Source organism: the organism of the source record quoted next, unplaced genomic scaffold (assembly GCF_019419815.1).
Source record: "Pyrus x bretschneideri cultivar Hongxiangsu unplaced genomic scaffold, Pyrus_bretschneideri_v1 Contig51, whole genome shotgun sequence".
NCBI lineage: Eukaryota > Viridiplantae > Streptophyta > Magnoliopsida > Rosales > Rosaceae > Pyrus > Pyrus x bretschneideri.
The window spans coordinates 1,533,151-1,552,252 of NW_025999789.1; the positions used below are offsets into that span (position 1 = coordinate 1,533,151).

General features: G+C 39.4%; 2 protein-coding genes across 2 annotated transcripts; both read right to left on the reverse strand.

The window, feature by feature from the left end:
- Positions 1 to 686: 686 nt before the first annotated feature.
- Positions 687 to 3,530, reverse strand: LOC103954621 (ETHYLENE INSENSITIVE 3-like 3 protein). The gene is given in 3 exon segments (XM_009366456.3): positions 687 to 853; positions 855 to 2,589; positions 3,111 to 3,530. Coding segments are annotated over 3 exon segments (1,824 nt in total). The 5' UTR covers positions 3,146 to 3,530; the 3' UTR covers positions 687 to 799.
- Positions 3,531 to 7,275: 3,745 nt separating this feature from the next.
- Positions 7,276 to 17,163, reverse strand: LOC103954620. Its single transcript, XM_048569979.1, is given in 11 exon segments — positions 7,276 to 8,492; positions 8,495 to 9,038; positions 9,040 to 10,047; positions 10,285 to 13,251; positions 13,361 to 13,539; positions 13,614 to 13,973; positions 14,073 to 14,514; positions 14,599 to 14,798; positions 14,890 to 15,116; positions 16,345 to 16,441; positions 16,899 to 17,163. Coding segments are annotated over 9 exon segments (6,933 nt in total). The 5' UTR covers positions 15,092 to 15,116; positions 16,345 to 16,441; positions 16,899 to 17,163; the 3' UTR covers positions 7,276 to 7,461.
- Between the last annotated feature and the right edge of the window lie 1,939 nt (positions 17,164 to 19,102).

Here is a 19,102-nt window from a genome sequence, read left to right on the forward strand (position 1 = left end):
TGGCTTTTTTTTGGGAAACTAGGCTCAATTCCTTATGACAGAGGTACTACAACAAATAGCATATACCATTTCTACCTTACTAAGAGCAAGGACGAATACGAAAGCAGTCATTTTGTGAACAAAGCATTCTGCCAAACGAAAGTGAAACAAAAATTGCAGGAAAAACAAACAAAATGGATGCAGTAGACTCACAGTTACAAAATACGAGCATCAATATATGTGGACGGTAACTATGAGCATAGCTGTATTAAAAGTCATGTCGTGCAAATAACTGAAGAAATTATCATAACTTAGTCATTTATCCAGTCTAACAGATCAACTCATTTACACTGACAGTTTCATTCTTATTGAAGATTATTGAGGGAAACTATAAAGCAAAATCACATCATGCCGGTCACTCTGATTTGGAAATTATGAGCTCCGAGAAAAAAAGAAAATCATAACTTAAAGTCTCGGAATACACAAACAAGAAAACCCAGATGAGAACTTGTCCCACAAACAGCGACAGAGTTATTCCCTGGTGGGGAATGAATGCAACATTTTTGCAGTCCCTAAAATGAAAATAATAATTAACAATAAGAATCTAGATCAAATTCTGAACACAAAGTTATAGACAAGGTAGCATGAGAAACACTTTGTTGATCAAATTATTAAGGCTAGTTATTAACAAGATGCCATGAGAAACATTGAGAAATACGAACCACTTGATCAAATTCTGAACACAAGTTATAAATAAGGTAGAATATAAGAAGGAAAAATAACTTACAATCTAAGCTACGCGGATATAGGATCAATTAGACTATGCTGCAAAGTACTCCATCATTTCTTCGTGTTCAAGGTCATCTAATGAACCAGGTGCCGTCAATTCCAAAGTTGAATGGGCTTTTGAACAATCCATAATCCAACGACAGGCTATCAATTGGAGACCCAAAGTTAGCATTGACAGTTCTGTCTTGCTCACTCTGAAATGTGTCCTGAACAAAATTTGGAAAATCTCCTCCAGCAATTTCACTTCCATTTCTATGTACTGGTACATGGACTCCATCTGCTGGTATAATCTGCGGTTCATTCATTACAATCTGAGGCGGCTGCCGGTCATGACTTGGGGGATATTGTGTTGATGGATTATAGAGGTTAAATGTATCTCCATGATGCTGGTTAAATGTATCTTCGTGATGCATGTCAGCATCTCGTACCCCATGATAAAGCAAGGGTGTTCCACCAACATGCATGCCCTGTGTCGTAATTACATTGCCAGAAGGTACACCAGGGTCGTAGTTAAACTCTGGCGCTGGTAATTGTGCTTGGACATCAAGATCATTCTCCAGAGGCCGTAAAGTTGTAATGGTACCATTTTCCTGTTGATTTTCATGAACCTGAAGTCCAATCATCTGTACATCAGTGTGGTTTATATCAGGCAATGCACCTCTTGGTGGAACATGTAGATGCTCATTGTGAGATGGTGCAGGACGTTGTTCAACAGGGCTTGCTCTGACACGTGCCCTTTTTCTCCTCGGTTTCTTTTCACCTTGCTCTTTATCTTGGACATTATTACGAGCATTATTGTGTAGATTGCTTGATGGATCCACATCCATCACCTGATTCCTCCTATCATCTTTGGATGAAGAAACAGAGCCTACCCCATCATCAGTACCATCAACATCATAGTCACTGTTACTGCTAGCAGCACCTTGCTTTTCGCCATGGCCACTTTGTGGCATCTCAGTAATGCCAGATGTCCCATTATCACTACTAGGCTGCCGAATGAGGGATTCTTCTCGGCTTAAAACCCCTAACCAAATTGCACTTTCCTTTGCTGTCATCTTATCCTGTAAGCATTTTGACTGGCGAACATGCCTCCTTATCTTTGCAATATCAGGTGACATATGCTTTATCACAGCTGTTAACACTCCAACTTTCCACATCTTCTTTAGGTCATGTGGCTTCTTATAAGGAGGAATCTGACCATGGACTAACCCTAGTTTCACCCACCAATCTTCATTTCCTGTTGGCCACCAAGGTGGTGGAGCTCCCTTTTCTAATGGATACTTCCTTTGAGGGGGGTCACAGTGTTGCATCAAAGAAGACAATAGAGAACCAAGAGTTGCATCTTGTAGATCTTGGAGGATGCTTTGAGAATTCCCATTTCGATTATTATCTGCATCACTCATGGCAAGACACTCCGCTTCATGCTTGGCTATGGCTGCAGGACCATTCTTATCGAACTTCACCTTTTCTTTCCACCAAGCCCTGATGTTATCTGAAGCACCGCTCACTGGCTTGCCCTTCTCAGGAATGATACCATACACAAAACCACGAGCTTTGCACACTTCCATCAGCTTCAACATATACTTAAGAATCCCATCTTGTGCTCTTGACATTTTCTTTCTCCTAGCCTGATCAGTGGTCTGCTTTGGCTTCTGCTTTTCAGCAGCTTGTTGAGCTTCAAGTTTCTGTCTTTCTTTAAGCCTTTTGAGTTTAATTCGATCCTTCCACATTCGCCTCTCCAAATCTTCCGCTTCAATCTCTTCGTCACTGACATCTTTCTCCGCAATATTATCACACCTCAAGTCTTCTTCTATATCCGAACTGTCATTAGCAATAAAAAAATAAAATAAAAAAAATTGCTCCAATCAGCAAAACTACAAAAACCCACTGTGCTCGGCTGCTGAGAAACTTGATGGCAAGAAATTGAATCGAAAAATTGATCCTTTAGCAATCAAAGTCAATCAGCTGTATTAGTCTTGGTAAAGTACTCTCTTCTATTTTTTCCCCCACTTTCTCAGCAGCCAAACAAAATTGGGAAATGATAACAATCCAATATTTCTCCAAAAAAAAAAAAAAAAAAACCCATCTTTTTCTATGATCTCACAGAGAGAACATATAAAAAAAAAACCCACATCACCAATTCCCCATAAAGTTAAATACAACAAATTTTGATGAACATGCAAATAATTCATAGAGACTAATGATCAAAATCATGATAAAAAAAAAATATGAAATTAATAAAACAGTGAAATTTACAGAAACCCCAATAAAACTGAATTACTGGGCACACCAAAAACTCAAAAAACTTGAAACCCAAAAAAAAAATTATTCGGAAATCTTACCTAATATCAGGTCCAATCTCTCCAACGTCACCCATCTAATCTAAATTTGCGCAAACCCAAAAAATCTGAGCTTTTCTTCTTCTTCTTCTTCTTTTCTGCTACTGAATTCTCTCTCTTCTCAGAAGAAGCTGAGAATATAAGGGATTGAAGGGTGAATCCAAATGGGGGAATTGAATCCCTAAAAGGGATCGATTGCAAAGAAAATGGCTGGAAATTTCTGTACCGAGAATTAAAAGGAACAAAATATTCAACTGCAAAATTAAAAGAGGACGAGAGAGAGTACATTTCTTTAGAGAGAGAAAGTGATGAGATGCAAAGTGCGAGTAGCGAATTGGGAATTGCTCGGCGGCCGAAAAATCGAACAAAAAAAGGTGTCACAAACGGATGAGAACTCCTCTGAGTTGCCAACACAGAGGCTGCGATCCTCTGCATCGCGTCTATGAAATTATTATTTTGTGGATGACTTCGTTTTGTTTGACTTCGTAAGTGCCTAGGAGGGATTTTTGTCTTTAGCAGTTGACTCCTTTTGGAGAAGATAAGGAGACGACATTTTTTAATGTGTCAGAAACATAATTTGGTATATTTAATGTTATAATATAATAAGTTAGAATTTTTTTTAAAAAAATTAACTAATTGTATTATTATAATTTATATACTGAACCATATACTAATACACTAAAAATATGGCGTAAGAAAGAAAAGTAGCTTGCGTTACTCTCTAAGATTTAACATAATTCTGTCTACATTTTGACGTTTTTGCCTTCAATTTCTTTTGTTATTGACATACCATTTTTTAAAGATTTTTCAACAAGTTCATAATACGTAAGGATATATTAACCATACAATGAAGTTAACAAATTTAACCAAAAAAATATTGAAGAAAATAGCTGGATGTATTTGTCCGTGGATTTAGTCTACATGCATGATGTCACATCCCGGCCCGGGCGGAACCACTTCCCGGGCCCGCTACAACACCGTAGCACGATATTGTCCGCTTTGGGCTTACCATTCCCTCACGGTTTTGTTTTTGGGAACTCACGAACAATTTCCCAGAGGGTCACCCATCCTGGGAGTGCTCTAGCCCTCTTCTCGCTTAACTTCGGAGTTCCTACGGAACCCGAAGCCAGTGAGCTCCCAAAAGGCCTCGTGCTAGGTAGGGATGGGAATATACATATAAGGATCAGTCCCCTGGGCGATGTGGGATGTCACAATCCACCCCCCTTAGGGGCCCGACGTCCTTGTCGGCACATTTCCGGCCAGGGATAGGCTCTGATACCAAATGTCACATCCCGGCCCGGGCGGAACCACTTCCCGGGCCCGCTACAACACCGTAGCACGATATTGTCCGCTTTGGGCTTACCATTCCCTCACGGTTTTGTTTTTGGGAACTCACGAACAATTTCCCAGAGGGTCACCCATCCTGGGAGTGCTCTAGCCCTCTTCTCGCTTAACTTCGGAGTTCCTACGGAACCCGAAGCCAGTGAGCTCCCAAAAGGCCTCGTGCTAGGTAGGGATGGGAATATACATATAAGGATCAGTCCCCTGGGCGATGTGGGATGTCACACATGATCAATAGTAATTATCTTAGTGGTGCCCCAAGAAAGGAAATGAAATATTCATAGTCCGGATAGAGAGAAATTATGATTAAAGAGAAACACTTGTTAGTATTTACAACCAGATTACATTATGGTGTTCAGTTAGGCCTCGTTTAGCAGCTCAGATTGTATTGATTATTTCTGTCAGATGAAATAAATAGCCACCGAATAGAACTGACTAAATTAATCGAACATTTAGTGCAGTATCAGATTAATAACCGTATTATTTATATTATATTTGGTATTATACCGGATAAAAGGAATTCAAAATATTAATATTTTAACATAAAAATTGATACTTATAGGTTTATTTTTCTTTTTATAGGGTGTTGTTTCTTCACTTGCAGAAAAGAAGCACTTTGCTTCTCCCATTTGAGTTTCGTTAGTCCATCGCAATTGTCCTCTTTCCTCCGTTTACGCCATTCGCAGTGATTAGAGAAGGAGGAGGAGGAGAAGAACCTGAGATTCAGATTAGAGAGCAAGCGATGCGGGATGGAGAGAGCGAGAGAGGAGTGTTTCCACCCGACTAACTAATACCGAGGTTTTAGGCGGTATAACTAAGCGGGTATCAGCCGGATAAAGGAGGTGGGGTCGGATTATTTAATCCAGTGGTTATTTAATCCAAACAGACACCAAATATCGTACTCCGTATTATTAGTACTATCCAGTGTGCCAAACAGTGCCTTAGTGTATTTTATAAAATGAATATCAAGCATATTTTCATCTGAGTAAAAATGAACATACTTTAACTAAATCAAAACAATGACCACCATATTAGCATACTTTTGGCATCGGTGTAGTAGTACTATTTTTTTTGTTTTTACAATTTAGTACTACTTGCTCATAGTATTTCCTCAGGAACCGTTTAATAACCATTTTATTTTTAATTTTTAATTTTTTGTTTGATAATTATTCAACATCGATGGTTATCAAATGACCCTTTAACTATTTATAAAAGTGGTCTTAAATTTGTCGAGGAGGGCACTTACTCCACAAGGATCCTCTCCGAATCCTATTTGTGATGATTCTTGAGACCTCAAATCGTGTCAATTTGTCGTATATCGTGCGATCAGTTTTCATCAGGTATTGTTCATGTTTAATTATGTACAATGAATGGACACAATTTGCAGATCCGAAAAGGATCCTTGTGGAGCAAATTTAAGGTGCATGATTCCTATATATACGAATTAAACCCATTTAAATTACTGTGGAAGGCCTAAGAAAGGGCGAAGCAAAACACAGTGACATGAAAACAAAAAAATACTCTGACAACCATTGCAATCCACTGCTTGCTAATTAGTCATTCACCACTGGTTGGAGTTGATGGAGACCACTATTAGTGAGAACCAAACTAGTGGGGCTTTAAAATCATTTTATTCAATTAATTATAATAATCTTTTATAAAATTAGAAGATTTAGGGTTGGTTTGATATTTTTGTGCTTTGAAAAAAAACTGTTTCTGCTATGTTGTGAGAATAAGCAGCTGTGAAATAAAGCAGTAGAATGTTTGGTAAACTTTTTTGTAAAAGTGCTTTTGAAAAAAAAAAAATAGTATTATAGTGTTTGATAAACTTTTATGTAAAACAGATGTGAAAAAGAGCTGGTTTTTCAAAGCTGGTTTTGCAGTTTTGTGTTTTTGGCTTTTTTTTCATCCAAAACTATGAAAAAAAAGTCGAAGCTGAATGTTTACCAAAGCTCCCAACTTTTTTTTATACCTATTTTTTTCCAGAATCACCTCGGTATCAAATTAGGCTTAAGGCCACCAACCACAAAATGTGCCTCTTCCACAAAATAATCAAATGTTACCCACTAAAATATGGTGTATCCAATAGTCGTTTTCTAGCATGCAGGGTGATACATGCTAATTGAGGTCGGAAAGCATCAAGTCCCATTTTGAATTCATTATTCAGAGATTGATAATATTCCTGTACCAATTTGACCCATGGGTTGCTTTCGGACATTCCAATTTGGTAGATGGGGACACATGCTAATTGCTACATACATGTATTTATATATGTGGGCGGATTCACGGTATCGTTTTTTACACAATTTTGTACATACGTTTTGATGAGGATAACTCTGTAATGTATGTCAATGATTCGAACTATTAAAATATTCATCTATAGTGAAGGAAATTAACGAATACGGTTTTGCAAAGAAACCTTAAAGCACTTGATCTAACTATGATATAGTTTCGGATTTAGGTGACTTTGGTAGACATGATCTTTAAGAGAAAAAATAAAAGACAGACGGTTTAAATCATTTTGAAATACTATTACAGAGTAAGCCCACAAAAATATGTGTCAAAATAAATGTAGTGCCACAAATCCACCCATACATATATTGATGGAAATTGTGACTTGGATCGGAGTCATGTTGCAATCCCACATCATGTTGTATATATTACACTTGATATTATTATGTTATTTATTATGTTTTGTGTTTTGGTTGACAAGAAAGATGAGAAAACGAGGTGAAACACAACATGACATGTAAAATTTGCCAATAAGCTTGAGCTTATATATATTCGACACAAAAGCTAACGGATCAGGTTTCTAAGAAAACTTTCATACATGAGGATCACTGTAAAACTCGACATGTTGCCAGGTCTAAAATAATAATTTTATTTCAATGGAGCTGAAACATTTTCAAAAAATTTCCAGCCAGATTTGCATGAAATGTAGGCAACAAAGTGTTGCAACTTTTTATTTATCATGGTATAAATATTAAATATATGAAATTGCATCAAACCCTTTTCACCTTGACATGATAATTTCTTCTTTCATGGCAAGCGAGAGAGCACTGAGACTTCCCCCAACTTCCACTCTCACTCCGGGCATTGCTATTGCTCTACTCCCTACAAACCCACCTTCTCCTACACTGATCTTTCCAAACTTCACTTTCCCCTCATCACCTTCATATATGTGTCCAAACAAGAGAGCTTCTCGTCCCACGCACCCGCCTCTCTCGATCTCCACCATTTCCGGGTTTAACAACGCTCCCATGCTGTCTACATAAGCGCCTTGGTCCAGCTCAATCTCCGAACCCATAAGCTTCATCCACAGAACGAAGAAAATTGACCCGCTTGTCATTTCTGCAAAATAGCTCCCAACTAGGGTTCTAAATGCCTGCCATGTAGTGTCCAAAAAGACCCCTATGCTCCAAATGTGCACAGTTTCGCCTTCTTTCTTCTTTCCGACTAGTAACCATTTAGCCACAATGCAAGCTAATCCGGCCAAAAGACCAGAAGAAACCCAAAACAATGGAAACAACCAATGTAGAGCGATTTTTTGAGTATTGTTCATGTGCAGAGTCCAGTTCAAAGGAGCGTAGATTACTAATGCCAGCAGGAAATGAGGCAGCACTGTTTGTAGTAGAGGTTGAGCAAAAGTGGCCCATAGAGCCTGAAACAAAGTTCTTTCCAACGTCACTTTTTGCGCATCCTTCTTCATCAATGATGCTGCCATTGGACAACCCGAAAGGTCTACTTTGACATCGGACTGCTCTAGGAAGATTTTCCAAGCCTCTGGAAGGGGTGCACCGTTCCTCAGGTGCTGGCATATCTCATAGATCAATGAACGTCCATGATCAATTGAAGCACTCTGGGAGCATGATGAAGCTCGGATGACATCCACTTCAGGGCATCGTAGAAATGGATTAAAGTCCAACTGTTCTGATTGTTCTGCAGATAGATTATGGTTGATGTTAACCTCTCCAACATCAATATATGGGAACTCAGACTCACTCCATGGTTTGGTGCAGTCAAGTGCAATGTCCCGGGCAGCTCATCACGTGGAACTGGCCGGACCTGTAACTGGAAAATATAACGGACTCCTTCAGCATTCACACGACTTTGGAAATCTTTAGCAAGGAAAAGTAGAGGACGAGTATCATTATCACTCCTTGGAATTGCACCTGTATCGGGTGGAAGAATTCCAATTGGCTCCACCTTACCAGCTTCCTCACTAATATTCTCATCAGAAGGCCTCAACTTGAACTTGACATACATTTCTTGTCCATCTTCGAACCGGAACAGCCTGCAGATATTTGAGTAATAATGTAGTTCAGCATATGAGTTTGCATGGCGCAAGGAAGTCCATACTGCATCACGCACATGTGGCGCTCGCTTAACATACTCTTCCCGTGCAGGAAGCCCACAGACAAGCCATGTTGCAAAATCTGCAATTGTGCGGGCGTAGAATGCCTTTCCTGTCTTCAGTGTCAGGTCAAAGAGTGAAGACTCACTACTTTCATCTGAAAGTATTCTTATAGCTGCACCCCGCGCATCAATCCTTGCATCATCATCAGCGCTCAAGCTGTTGCTATGCCGAACCTATGACAGGGTAGCTCTTTCCTTGGCAGAAGATTTTGTGGTCTGGCAAGCCTTTGATGTTGTCATATATCTTCAAGGTTCCCTTCCCACTAACACCAATTCGATGGAAATATCTTGACTTAACCTTCAGAGTTGTGGCAGCCAAATTTGCAGCAAGGTTACCAACAATTTTCTTATATTTCATGTCCATCTCTTCTATTCTATCCTCCAACGAATGCATGGTGTTCTTGATCATCATTGGAGCTTGAGACCCAATGTAAACACCACCCGCTTGGAGCACTGAATTCACCGGTGCTACTGACAATGCACCAAGAATAACATCTTTCTGAAGAACTGAACCAGGAAGGACCACACTTTCACTCCCAACTACTGAATTATCATGCACCTCAACTTTCCCACTAACAAGCCCATGGGAGGAATAATACCCAGCAATGATCCGACTGAAATCACCAAGATGGACGCCAGAACCGAGTGAAATCAATTTCGGGTCTGAAATTGGGTTGATGGCCCTGATAGAACAATGTTTCCCAACCTTGGCACCGAGAAGGCGCATGTACATGCAGAACGCTTCCGTTCCAGACAGAAGCTTCGCAAATCTGTGGTGGCAGGCAATGGTGATTCGGTGGCAAAGCCACATTCTAAAATGGGTTGTCTTTTTCCCTTGGTTACTAGAAATAAGACGGGTCAAGGCGGCTGTGAGGAAGCTAAGTACTACGCCATAAGCCAAATAAGCAACCGCCATTGAGATGGATGAGTAAATTATGCCTAATGGGACATTAGAAAACATGGTGGCATATGCTATGACGGTGTAAGGCATCCAGTGAAAGGCCCCAAATAAGCAAGCAAATGCAAATTCTTGAGGGGAAAGAGGCTTCTGAGACATCCAAATGTAGACCAAGTACACAATAGAAGCTGAAAGAGTACCGAGCAACCCAACTATGTAGATTCCTATGAACTGGTAAACAACCCCATCTTCAGTTTCCTTTGTAACATTTGGCAGCATTTTACCCTGAATCATGTATAAGAAAAGTATTGAGTTGATATTAGTTTCTAAGTTTCATTGCATGAAAAGCGTTCACGAATTAATAAAAATAAACTATATAGCCGTGTTGTACGTCAAATATCTAAGGAAATAAAAAAAATTGATTCCAAAATAATTAAAAGTTAAGGAAAATCTAATCATGATTCAGAAAAAAGATTAGAATTCATGATGGTTGGATAAACATGCAGAAGAAAGGATTCTTACATTTTGAAGATCTGTAGCCTTGGCAGCAGATTTGCCTCCAGATTTTTGCAAGGCCATTACTTCAAGGTCTTCTCCCAAAATTGTTCCCTTTTGGACAACCGCGTAGGGACCAACTGACGAGTTTTGGCCAATTCTTATTGGGAGGAAGCTTAATACTCCATTCTTCACTTCATGACTTTGAATCAAAGCCCCTTCTGCGATCACAGCTCCATCTCCAATCGAAACTAGAGACGGGTCTGTTATGTCAACTGTATCAAGAAAAACTGAGGATCCAATCCTAGCTCCAAGCATCTTGAACCAATACTTGAGGAACATGGTTCCTCGCAGATGCTCTGCCAAAACTTTCGAAGCAACTTCGTGGGCCTTGTAAAGAGCCCACCACTTAACAAAATCCACTGACCAGATGGAAACCTCGGGGTTCAGGGCATAGTTTGGTTTTAAGAAAGAGTTCCCCAAGAAAGCAATTGAAACACAGGTAGAAAGTATGCATAAGATCCAAGCAAGGGGAGCAAACGTCAGAAGGATCAAATAATCTAAATAGGGAATTCCTTCTACCAATGCATGGGTGGCTGAGATGCATTTCATAAAAGCAGATACTGATAAGTATGCGGGAATGGAGAGCATAAAAGCAACGTAAACAAGAGCCAAAAGTTGGAAAGACCAGATCACCAAGTGCTGAGATTCGGGAAGTTCCATCACAAGCTCAGCGGAATCAGTCTCAGTCTCAGTCTCAAGCTGTGGAACATTGGATGGAGTTGTTGACAGTTGAGGTTGAGAATTCATTACCAGATTCTCTGAGAAGCTTGCCAAGTCTGCAATGCAAGTTGCAGTGAAAATATCCACAGCTCCTACTGGCACTCCAAGAAAGTCAGAAAGTTTTTGAGCTGCTCTGACCACACCAATTGAATCGATTCCATAAGACACTAGACTTTCAGTGTTTGAGATTTTGCTGATTGAAATACCAGTCTGCTCGGAAACCAGGCGTTTCAAGAAGTCTACAATATCTTTATTACTTATCTTGGGGCTTGGTGGTGGAGAACCTCTCACAAACTGAGGACGAGGGGTTCCCTCCTTGCATGTTCCAGTAGTGAAGGACCGCATCAGTTTTTTATTTATTAGAATTGGTTCTGGAACGACATTCAATGTGCCATCAGTAAACTGTTGGAGGCACTCGAATCTTTTGATTTTTCCTGACGTTGTCTTACTGATGGTTTTTGGCCTGATCATCTTAACAGAAGCAATGGTAACCCCATGTTCTTCTGCAACACGAGCTTGAATTTGTTCAACAACATCCTTGCCAACAGGTTCACCGTCCCTAACCTCCGCAATTACGACCAAACCAACCTGGTCAGCATTATCTGGAACAGAAATACCTTTCATTGATAAGATTTCCATGGGAACAGCAATGACAGCGCAACAACCTGGACGTACAACTTCTGCTGCACTCTCCACTGTCTTCTCTACATCTGCCGAGTAAATGTTCCTTCCAGCTACAATGATGAGATCCTTGATTCTTCCAGTGATGAACAATTTTCTGTCAATGATTCGTCCTAAATCCCCCGTTCTAGTGTAGATACGTCCAGGATAGTCAGGAAGCTTGTTTCTGTAAGTATTCTGGCTTAGTTCTTCCCTACCCCAGTACCCAATTCCAGCACTGGGACTGCTGATCCATATCTCTCCTTCCTTTCCCGCTTCTTTGAGCTCCTCACCACTCTCTGGATCAACTATTCTGATGTCAACATCTTCATCACCGGGATTCACATACCCACAACAAACTCTTCCTTGCCAATCTACCATGATAGACTTCCCTTCACCATATGCACAACTGACAAACACACAATTTTCTGCCAAGCCATAGCCAGGTGCCATCACCTCTTGAGAAAGACCAAAAGGACGAGCGAGCTCGACAAATCTTTTCAGAGTTTTCTGCCTAACTGGTTCAGCAGCAACCATCAGGAATTTCATGGAAGAAAGGTCGTATTTCCTGTTCTTGTCCGACTCCAGCCTTCGAATGACTAGCTCAAAGGCAAAATTGGGGCCAGCACTGTGAGTAGCCTGATATTTGCTCATGATTTGGAGCCACAATAATGGGTTCCTGATGAACGTCAATGGGGAAAATAAAACTGCAGTTCCACCACTAACAAGGGCTGTGAAAATTCCTCCAATCAGCCCCATGTCATGGTACTGAGGGAGCCAGCTAACTAGAACTGTTTTTGAGGTGCTGTTGTATCTCCTTCGCATCAACTTCACATTATGAATGAGCCCACTGTGGGTTATCATGACTCCTTTAGCATCGCCAGTCGAACCTGATGTGAACTGCAGAAAGGATACTTCATCAGGCTGTGGTTCAAATTCATCTTTGAAATCCTCTACAACCACGTTCTTAGAGTTCTTAATCCAAGAGTCTGTATGTAACCAAGGAAGATTGGGCCAACGACCTGAGGATTTCGGCTTTTTAGCTGTCAGTGAGATCATATTTTTAACGGAACCTGCCTGGACAGCCCAGTGATAACTAATGGTAGAAAGAATTGCAACTGCACCACATGATTTAGCAATGTTTTCAATCTTCAAAAGTGCTTGACCGCCTCTTTGTAAAGGATCTGGAGGTAGAACTGGGACTGGTAAGACGTTTGCTCTTAAGCACCCAAAGAAGGCATCTACAAAGTCCAGACCTGGGACATGGACCAGGAGAACCCTGTCACGAGGCCTGATTACTGGATTCTTGCATGTCAACAGCTTTTGAGCAATGCAAGAAGCATTGTCATGAAGTTCTGCATAAGTTCGCTGGCTCACTACCACCCCTTCTTCATTAATCCAAGTATAGAGTGTCTTGTTTTGAGTGACTCCGTGAGCTCCCCAGTGCTTCAGATAGCCATCGAGGGAAGACAGGTTTGGGAACTCCACTCCTGGTACTTCAGTCATGCGTTTAGGGCTTCCTCCCCACCGTTGTTGCGAGGAAAACAAACTCTGCAAAGAGACATGTTTACACTAAATAAGGAATTTATCAACTTTGAATTTTCAATCATTTCATTTTGATCGATTATTCGTCAAATTCAACACTTAGATGTGGGGTTACCTTAGCATAAGGAAATTTCGGCACAGAATTGTCATTTGCAAAGTGCTTGCAGACTAAACCCATAGCGTATGACGAATTTCTCTCGGTCAGTTCAAAAGCCATAAGACCGCCAACATAGTAAGTGTTCCTGAAGCCTTGAAGTTCAGATTCCAATTTCTCATAAAATCCATCCTTCATCTCTGTATAGAAATAATTAAAATTAGCATTCCTAATTGGCAGGGAGATATGGCGTAAGAGCAAATCATTGGCATACCTTGGCTGCCAACGTGAGGAAAATACTTAAATCGTCGTTGGAGAACCACCTCCGTAACTTCTGCTCCTATAAGTTTAGCAGCATCAATTGCAAGCTCTGTCACAGTTGTTCCCGTAATATCAACAGAATTTCCATAAGACCAGAATAATAAAATATCAGTGTCAGCATAGAATTTCTGCATTGCAACTGGATTTCCGATTGTTGCAGGATTGCTCATATATTCTTCAAAGTAGAAGAAACCAATCGGCATATGTTCTATTCCTTTAACCTTCAAAACTGTAGTGTAGTAGTCAATTGTCTGCACTTTGCTAAACAACTCCTTCTCGACATCACCCATCTCCATCACTTCACTTCCATGTTCTGTTACGAGAATTCTTTATTAGGCATATCAAGCAGATAAAAAGGAATTGCAATGATAATAATCGAAGAAAAAAAATGGAGAGGGAGTAATAAATAAACCTGTAGGATGTGAAGGTGATCTGTAAATTCTTCCGCTATTCAAAGGAAAGGAACCAGAAATGATGACCTTATCAAACTCCATAGATTTAACTTCTCCATCACAACTTTTTACATCAACACCAACACTATCAGAATAGCGTCTGATTTCCAACACTTCGGTGTTGCAGTGAACCATTGGGAGTGATTTACTGATCTTCTCCCAAAAACTTGTATATCCACCTTTGAAGCGGCGAATTTTACCAGCCATGGAAGTTCGTGTAAACTCATGAATGTAGGCATATGGCATATCTTGAACAAACCCATAACCAGAAGCAGTGTATCCATAAGCCACGGATTTGGGAACAGAACTAAATCCTTGACATTCAAGATATACAGGAGTTAAGTCTGACGCATATTCACTCACAGCATGGACCCCAATCCGACCCGACTTTGCTGCCTTATCCTATCAAAGGTAAAATGGAGATATCAATATTGCCGAGCGGAGAAATCAAGAAACTAAACAGGGTGTAAGGTACTAGGTACCAACCTGGAGTTCTAACGTCAGTGAGATAACGGATACATAATCATCTGCAACTTTTATATCTTGATACTGCCCTGATTTGTCAATAAGCGCAAGCTTGTGGGAGTCCATTTCATCTAGTTCAGACCCAGTCTCCTTAGCCAAGTGAAAGATGACAGGGGCGCTGTTTGCAGCAAGAACTTGGCCGCCGAGATCATAAATTTTCCCTGTAAAGGTAGTACATGTTGTCAAACTCAATTGCATAACAAAGTAGGCATAAAAGAGTAGGCATAAAAGACACCATCTTATATTTCTAACCTTCAATATCAACTGATTCACACATGCCACCAACAGTATGGTGCTTCTCTAACACGGTCACATTGCTGTAACCAAGCTTCACCAGTGCATAAGCAGATGATAAACCACTTGGACCACCGCCTACTATCCCAATTCTTGTATTCAGTGGAAGGCATGGATGCAGCCTGGAGAACTGGTCCTCTACTGATTTTCCAGGGTCCATCTCCCTTGTTGTTCAAGCCTTCTGGCTGTACATATTGAGATCAAATAACAAACTGAGTTCAACTTTGTTCTAGTTCTAACTCCCAGTTATAGGTAACCGTACACAAGATTGTCCATAAATAGCATAAGGTTATAACTACAGTTGGTGATAAACCCAAATCTACAGTTCCAGAAAACAAACTCTTATGTTATGTGTATCATTGTTTGTTATTACACGAAAACAAGAGCATTTGTGCAACTATCCAGTAAGGACAGTGAGAAGAACAAAGAGAATAAACCGATGTTGGGAAAACCTGATATTTCAAATGAAGCTCAAAGTCTAGAAGGCTGAAATTGGAGCTAGGTACATATTCTTAGTTTTTATAACTCATACAAGATTTCATGTGCACACAGTCCACCAATGTATATAACAATGAATGAATAGAATATCTTGGCTTACACCATTTATTATTTCACAAAGAATAAAAAGCCGTATCAGCTATTTGTCTTTCCTTATGGCCATAAAAACTCTACAGTTGCCAGAAAAGGGAAAATGTCAAGATGGGGAATATGGAAGGTTGGATCATCAAATGGAAAGATGGGGAAGACCTTGAATATCTTTCTGGATTTGGACACCATCCAAGTGATCCATCGCTGATTAAAGTAGAATATGTTCTGTAAGTTTCACATTTCATGCATAAACACAGCACCATGTGCTTTGAAAATTCTCTGTCAGACTCAATAGAGTATGAACTGATGTAACAATCTGACTTTTGGCTATAAGAACAGAAGGTCATTTTAGTGCGAAGATTGGATGGAAAGAAGAAAATGGAAGGGTCGATTAAGAAGGAAAACCAAGAAGTTGTTCCTGGATTTAGACACTGTCCAAGTAATCAATTGCAAGTATTCACATTTCATACATTGGTACAAAAATTAGTTATACTATTTTCTGAAAATTCTCCGTCAAACTCAATAGAGTACAAATTGATGTAAAGAGCTGACTTTTGGTTACAAACACAGAAGGTTACCCCAAGTGCTAATTGCCTAGTCTATAAGACTATAAAGCTCCTTGTGCCTCTATCCATTTGAACTTTAGAATGGTTAAAATTCAAGTAAAAATGGCAACTAGGCTGAAAGCATGCTGTTCATACATTTAAGAGTTGAATAAGAGAACGCAATAGCAGTTACATCTCATACGAGCGAATTACTTATCTTCTTCATATAGCAAAAATGCAGACACAAGGGCAAAGACTGGAGAGGTGAACGAAAACATACCTTGCACTTGTGAGAAACGGACAGACTGTAGAATATATAGTTTACGCCTTCCAAAGGCTGCAACTTGATCAACTCACTATACCCTACGAAATAGTCCCTGCAACACCATTACCACCTCAAGTTCAGAAAACAAACACGGAAACAATATTGAAAGAAAGCACAGATTTGCACACACCCTTTTAGCATCACATACTAGTTGTACACCAATCCACAATATACATAGCCAACACATTACACACAAACACGAAAGGAACATCGAAAGAAAGCACCGATCTTTACCCACCCATTTAACGTCAGAAACTAGTTCTATTCTCCAATTCACAATATACAGCCAACACATTACAACACACGACTCTTCTTTAGCTAATCTACTCTCTTTCAGACCAAAGATCAAACATTTCATAAGCATAAATTTCCTCTGTTCCCCACCCACCTACACATTCATATAAAGTTACCAACCCCTCTCTCTCTCTCTCTCTCTCTCTCTCTCTCTCTAGACTCTAATTTCGACACCCAGATAATTGTTAATCACCACCACCATGTAAAGGACTCACCTGGGCAATTTGGGTTTATCCAGTTGAATGCCAAATGGCATGTAAAAATGGTAAAAAGCCGTTCTTTCAAGCAGAAAAAAGCAAGCTGCTGATCTCATTGTTTTTTCCTTGCAACTTTCTCAGATATTTAAATCAACCCAGAAGCCTCTTCCCGCCAACAACAAACAGACAAAAAACACCATGACTGTTTCTTTTGCTTCCGTAAATCCCAACTTCCTCGGTGACTCCGAGAATTCACAATCCAAAGATTCAGATATTCCTGACTTTCCTGTCTTTATATTTCACCATCGTTCATGTCATTTGGTTTGTAAACTTCTTTTTAAAAATTTGGTCTCCTAAGCATTACCCATAATATAAGTCATGCATTTTTTTTTAAGAAAAACTAATGAAAAAAAACTTGAAAACTTTAAGTTTTAATGATAAGAACAAATTAAAGTATAAAGTGAATAGTATTAAGATTGACTTTTTAGTGTAAAAATATGATTTTTCGTTAAAATGAATAGTACCGTGAACTTTCGTTAAAACTCATTTTTTTTTTTTTTAATAATTAGTTGCCGAAGATGAATAATTGAGATTGAAAATAAAAGATATAATCATTGTGATAATGGAATTTAACGGTTAAAATAATCATAGAGTCTTACTTAGCATTGAAGCCACGTCCAACATTATGTATCATTTTACATGTAGCTTAACATGCCATTTAACAATATTGAGTAATACTACTCCCAAGCCAACAAGGTACCCTGCATTACGAGGGTCATGGGAACATTTATCGTACGCAGCCTTACTTTTATTTTGTAAATTGGTTGTTTTCATGACTCAAACCCGTAATATTTTAGTCACAAAAAAACAACATTTCCGTTCACCAAGGCTCGCCCTCACTATTGAGTGACAATTCCAACAACTGAAAATTTAAACTCATCAAACGGCGGTGATAAAGAGGGTGGTGAAAATTATCATCACTTAAGAGTAGTGAGCAAAAGTATTTTCGTGTATAATAATTAGGAAATTAATGATAAAAACACAACAAGTTTTAAATGGTTAGTAATGCCACTCAACATAATTAATGACCACTCAAACCCTATACAAATTTCTCGTGAATGACGCGATTGATATATCGCATCTGTATATGCAGGATAATAGAGGGATCTGTGGGCACTATGTAAAATGGAAGTCGGATTTTGGGGAAGCAAACTGTCGTGTGGTGACGGATATCACAAGCCAATTTTAGTATTTTAATATGATTCTCTTTATCCTGTTTTGCTACTTTGTGTAGGAGGGGAATATTAGAGGGTGGGTGTTGGTTTCAGTTTTTTTTTTTTTTTTTTTTTTAACTAACAATAGCCCTAGCAAGTTAAATTGTTAGTTCTTACGTGCATAACATAATTAACTTCCGTTATTGCAATAAAGCATCATTTACGATAGTGGAATTAAAGTTATAATTTGCTACTTATCATTTGAAAGCGTCATTTTATCCAAATTTTTGCCACGTGTATGCATACCTAATGCAGATAAAGTAGCACTCACATATATGAATTACCGTGATAAAATTTATGCACGAGGAAGTCCATGCGGTGCATTAGAAAATTATTTTGACTTTAACAATGTTGTATGTACTAGGATTATCTTAGAGTGGTCATAAGATTTGGTACTAGGCTCATTGTATTGGGATTAATTGGATCCATCTATCACGTTAATTTGGGTGGTGAGTTCAATGTATGGGATGGGGGATAAAGCTTGTAAATCTATGTACCCCTAGATTCGCAGCGAGTTTTGGACGTTAAAGTAGAAGTAAGAGTTTATTCTTTTTTGTTCTATCAACTTGGGTATTTCGTAGGAATCAACAAGGTATAGATTTTCTTTGTTCTTGTGAGAATCTATTACATCCTAGATCTCGACTTCGTTGTAACACAATATTATCCATTTTGAGCCCAAGCCACGCCCACACGGTTTTGTTTCTGGGAACTCACACAAGAACTTCCCAGTGAGTCACCTATCCTGAGAATGCTCTCAGCCGAACTCGCTTAACTTCGCAGTTCTGATGGAATCTGAAGCCAGTGAGTTCCCAAAATGTCTCGTGCTATATGGAGGTGGGCATGTACATATAAGGCACATCACCTCCTCTCTGTTGGTCGATGTGAGATGTTACAGAATCAACTAAAATAATAGAATGATTTCTTTTATTTTTCTTTGACAAGTGATTT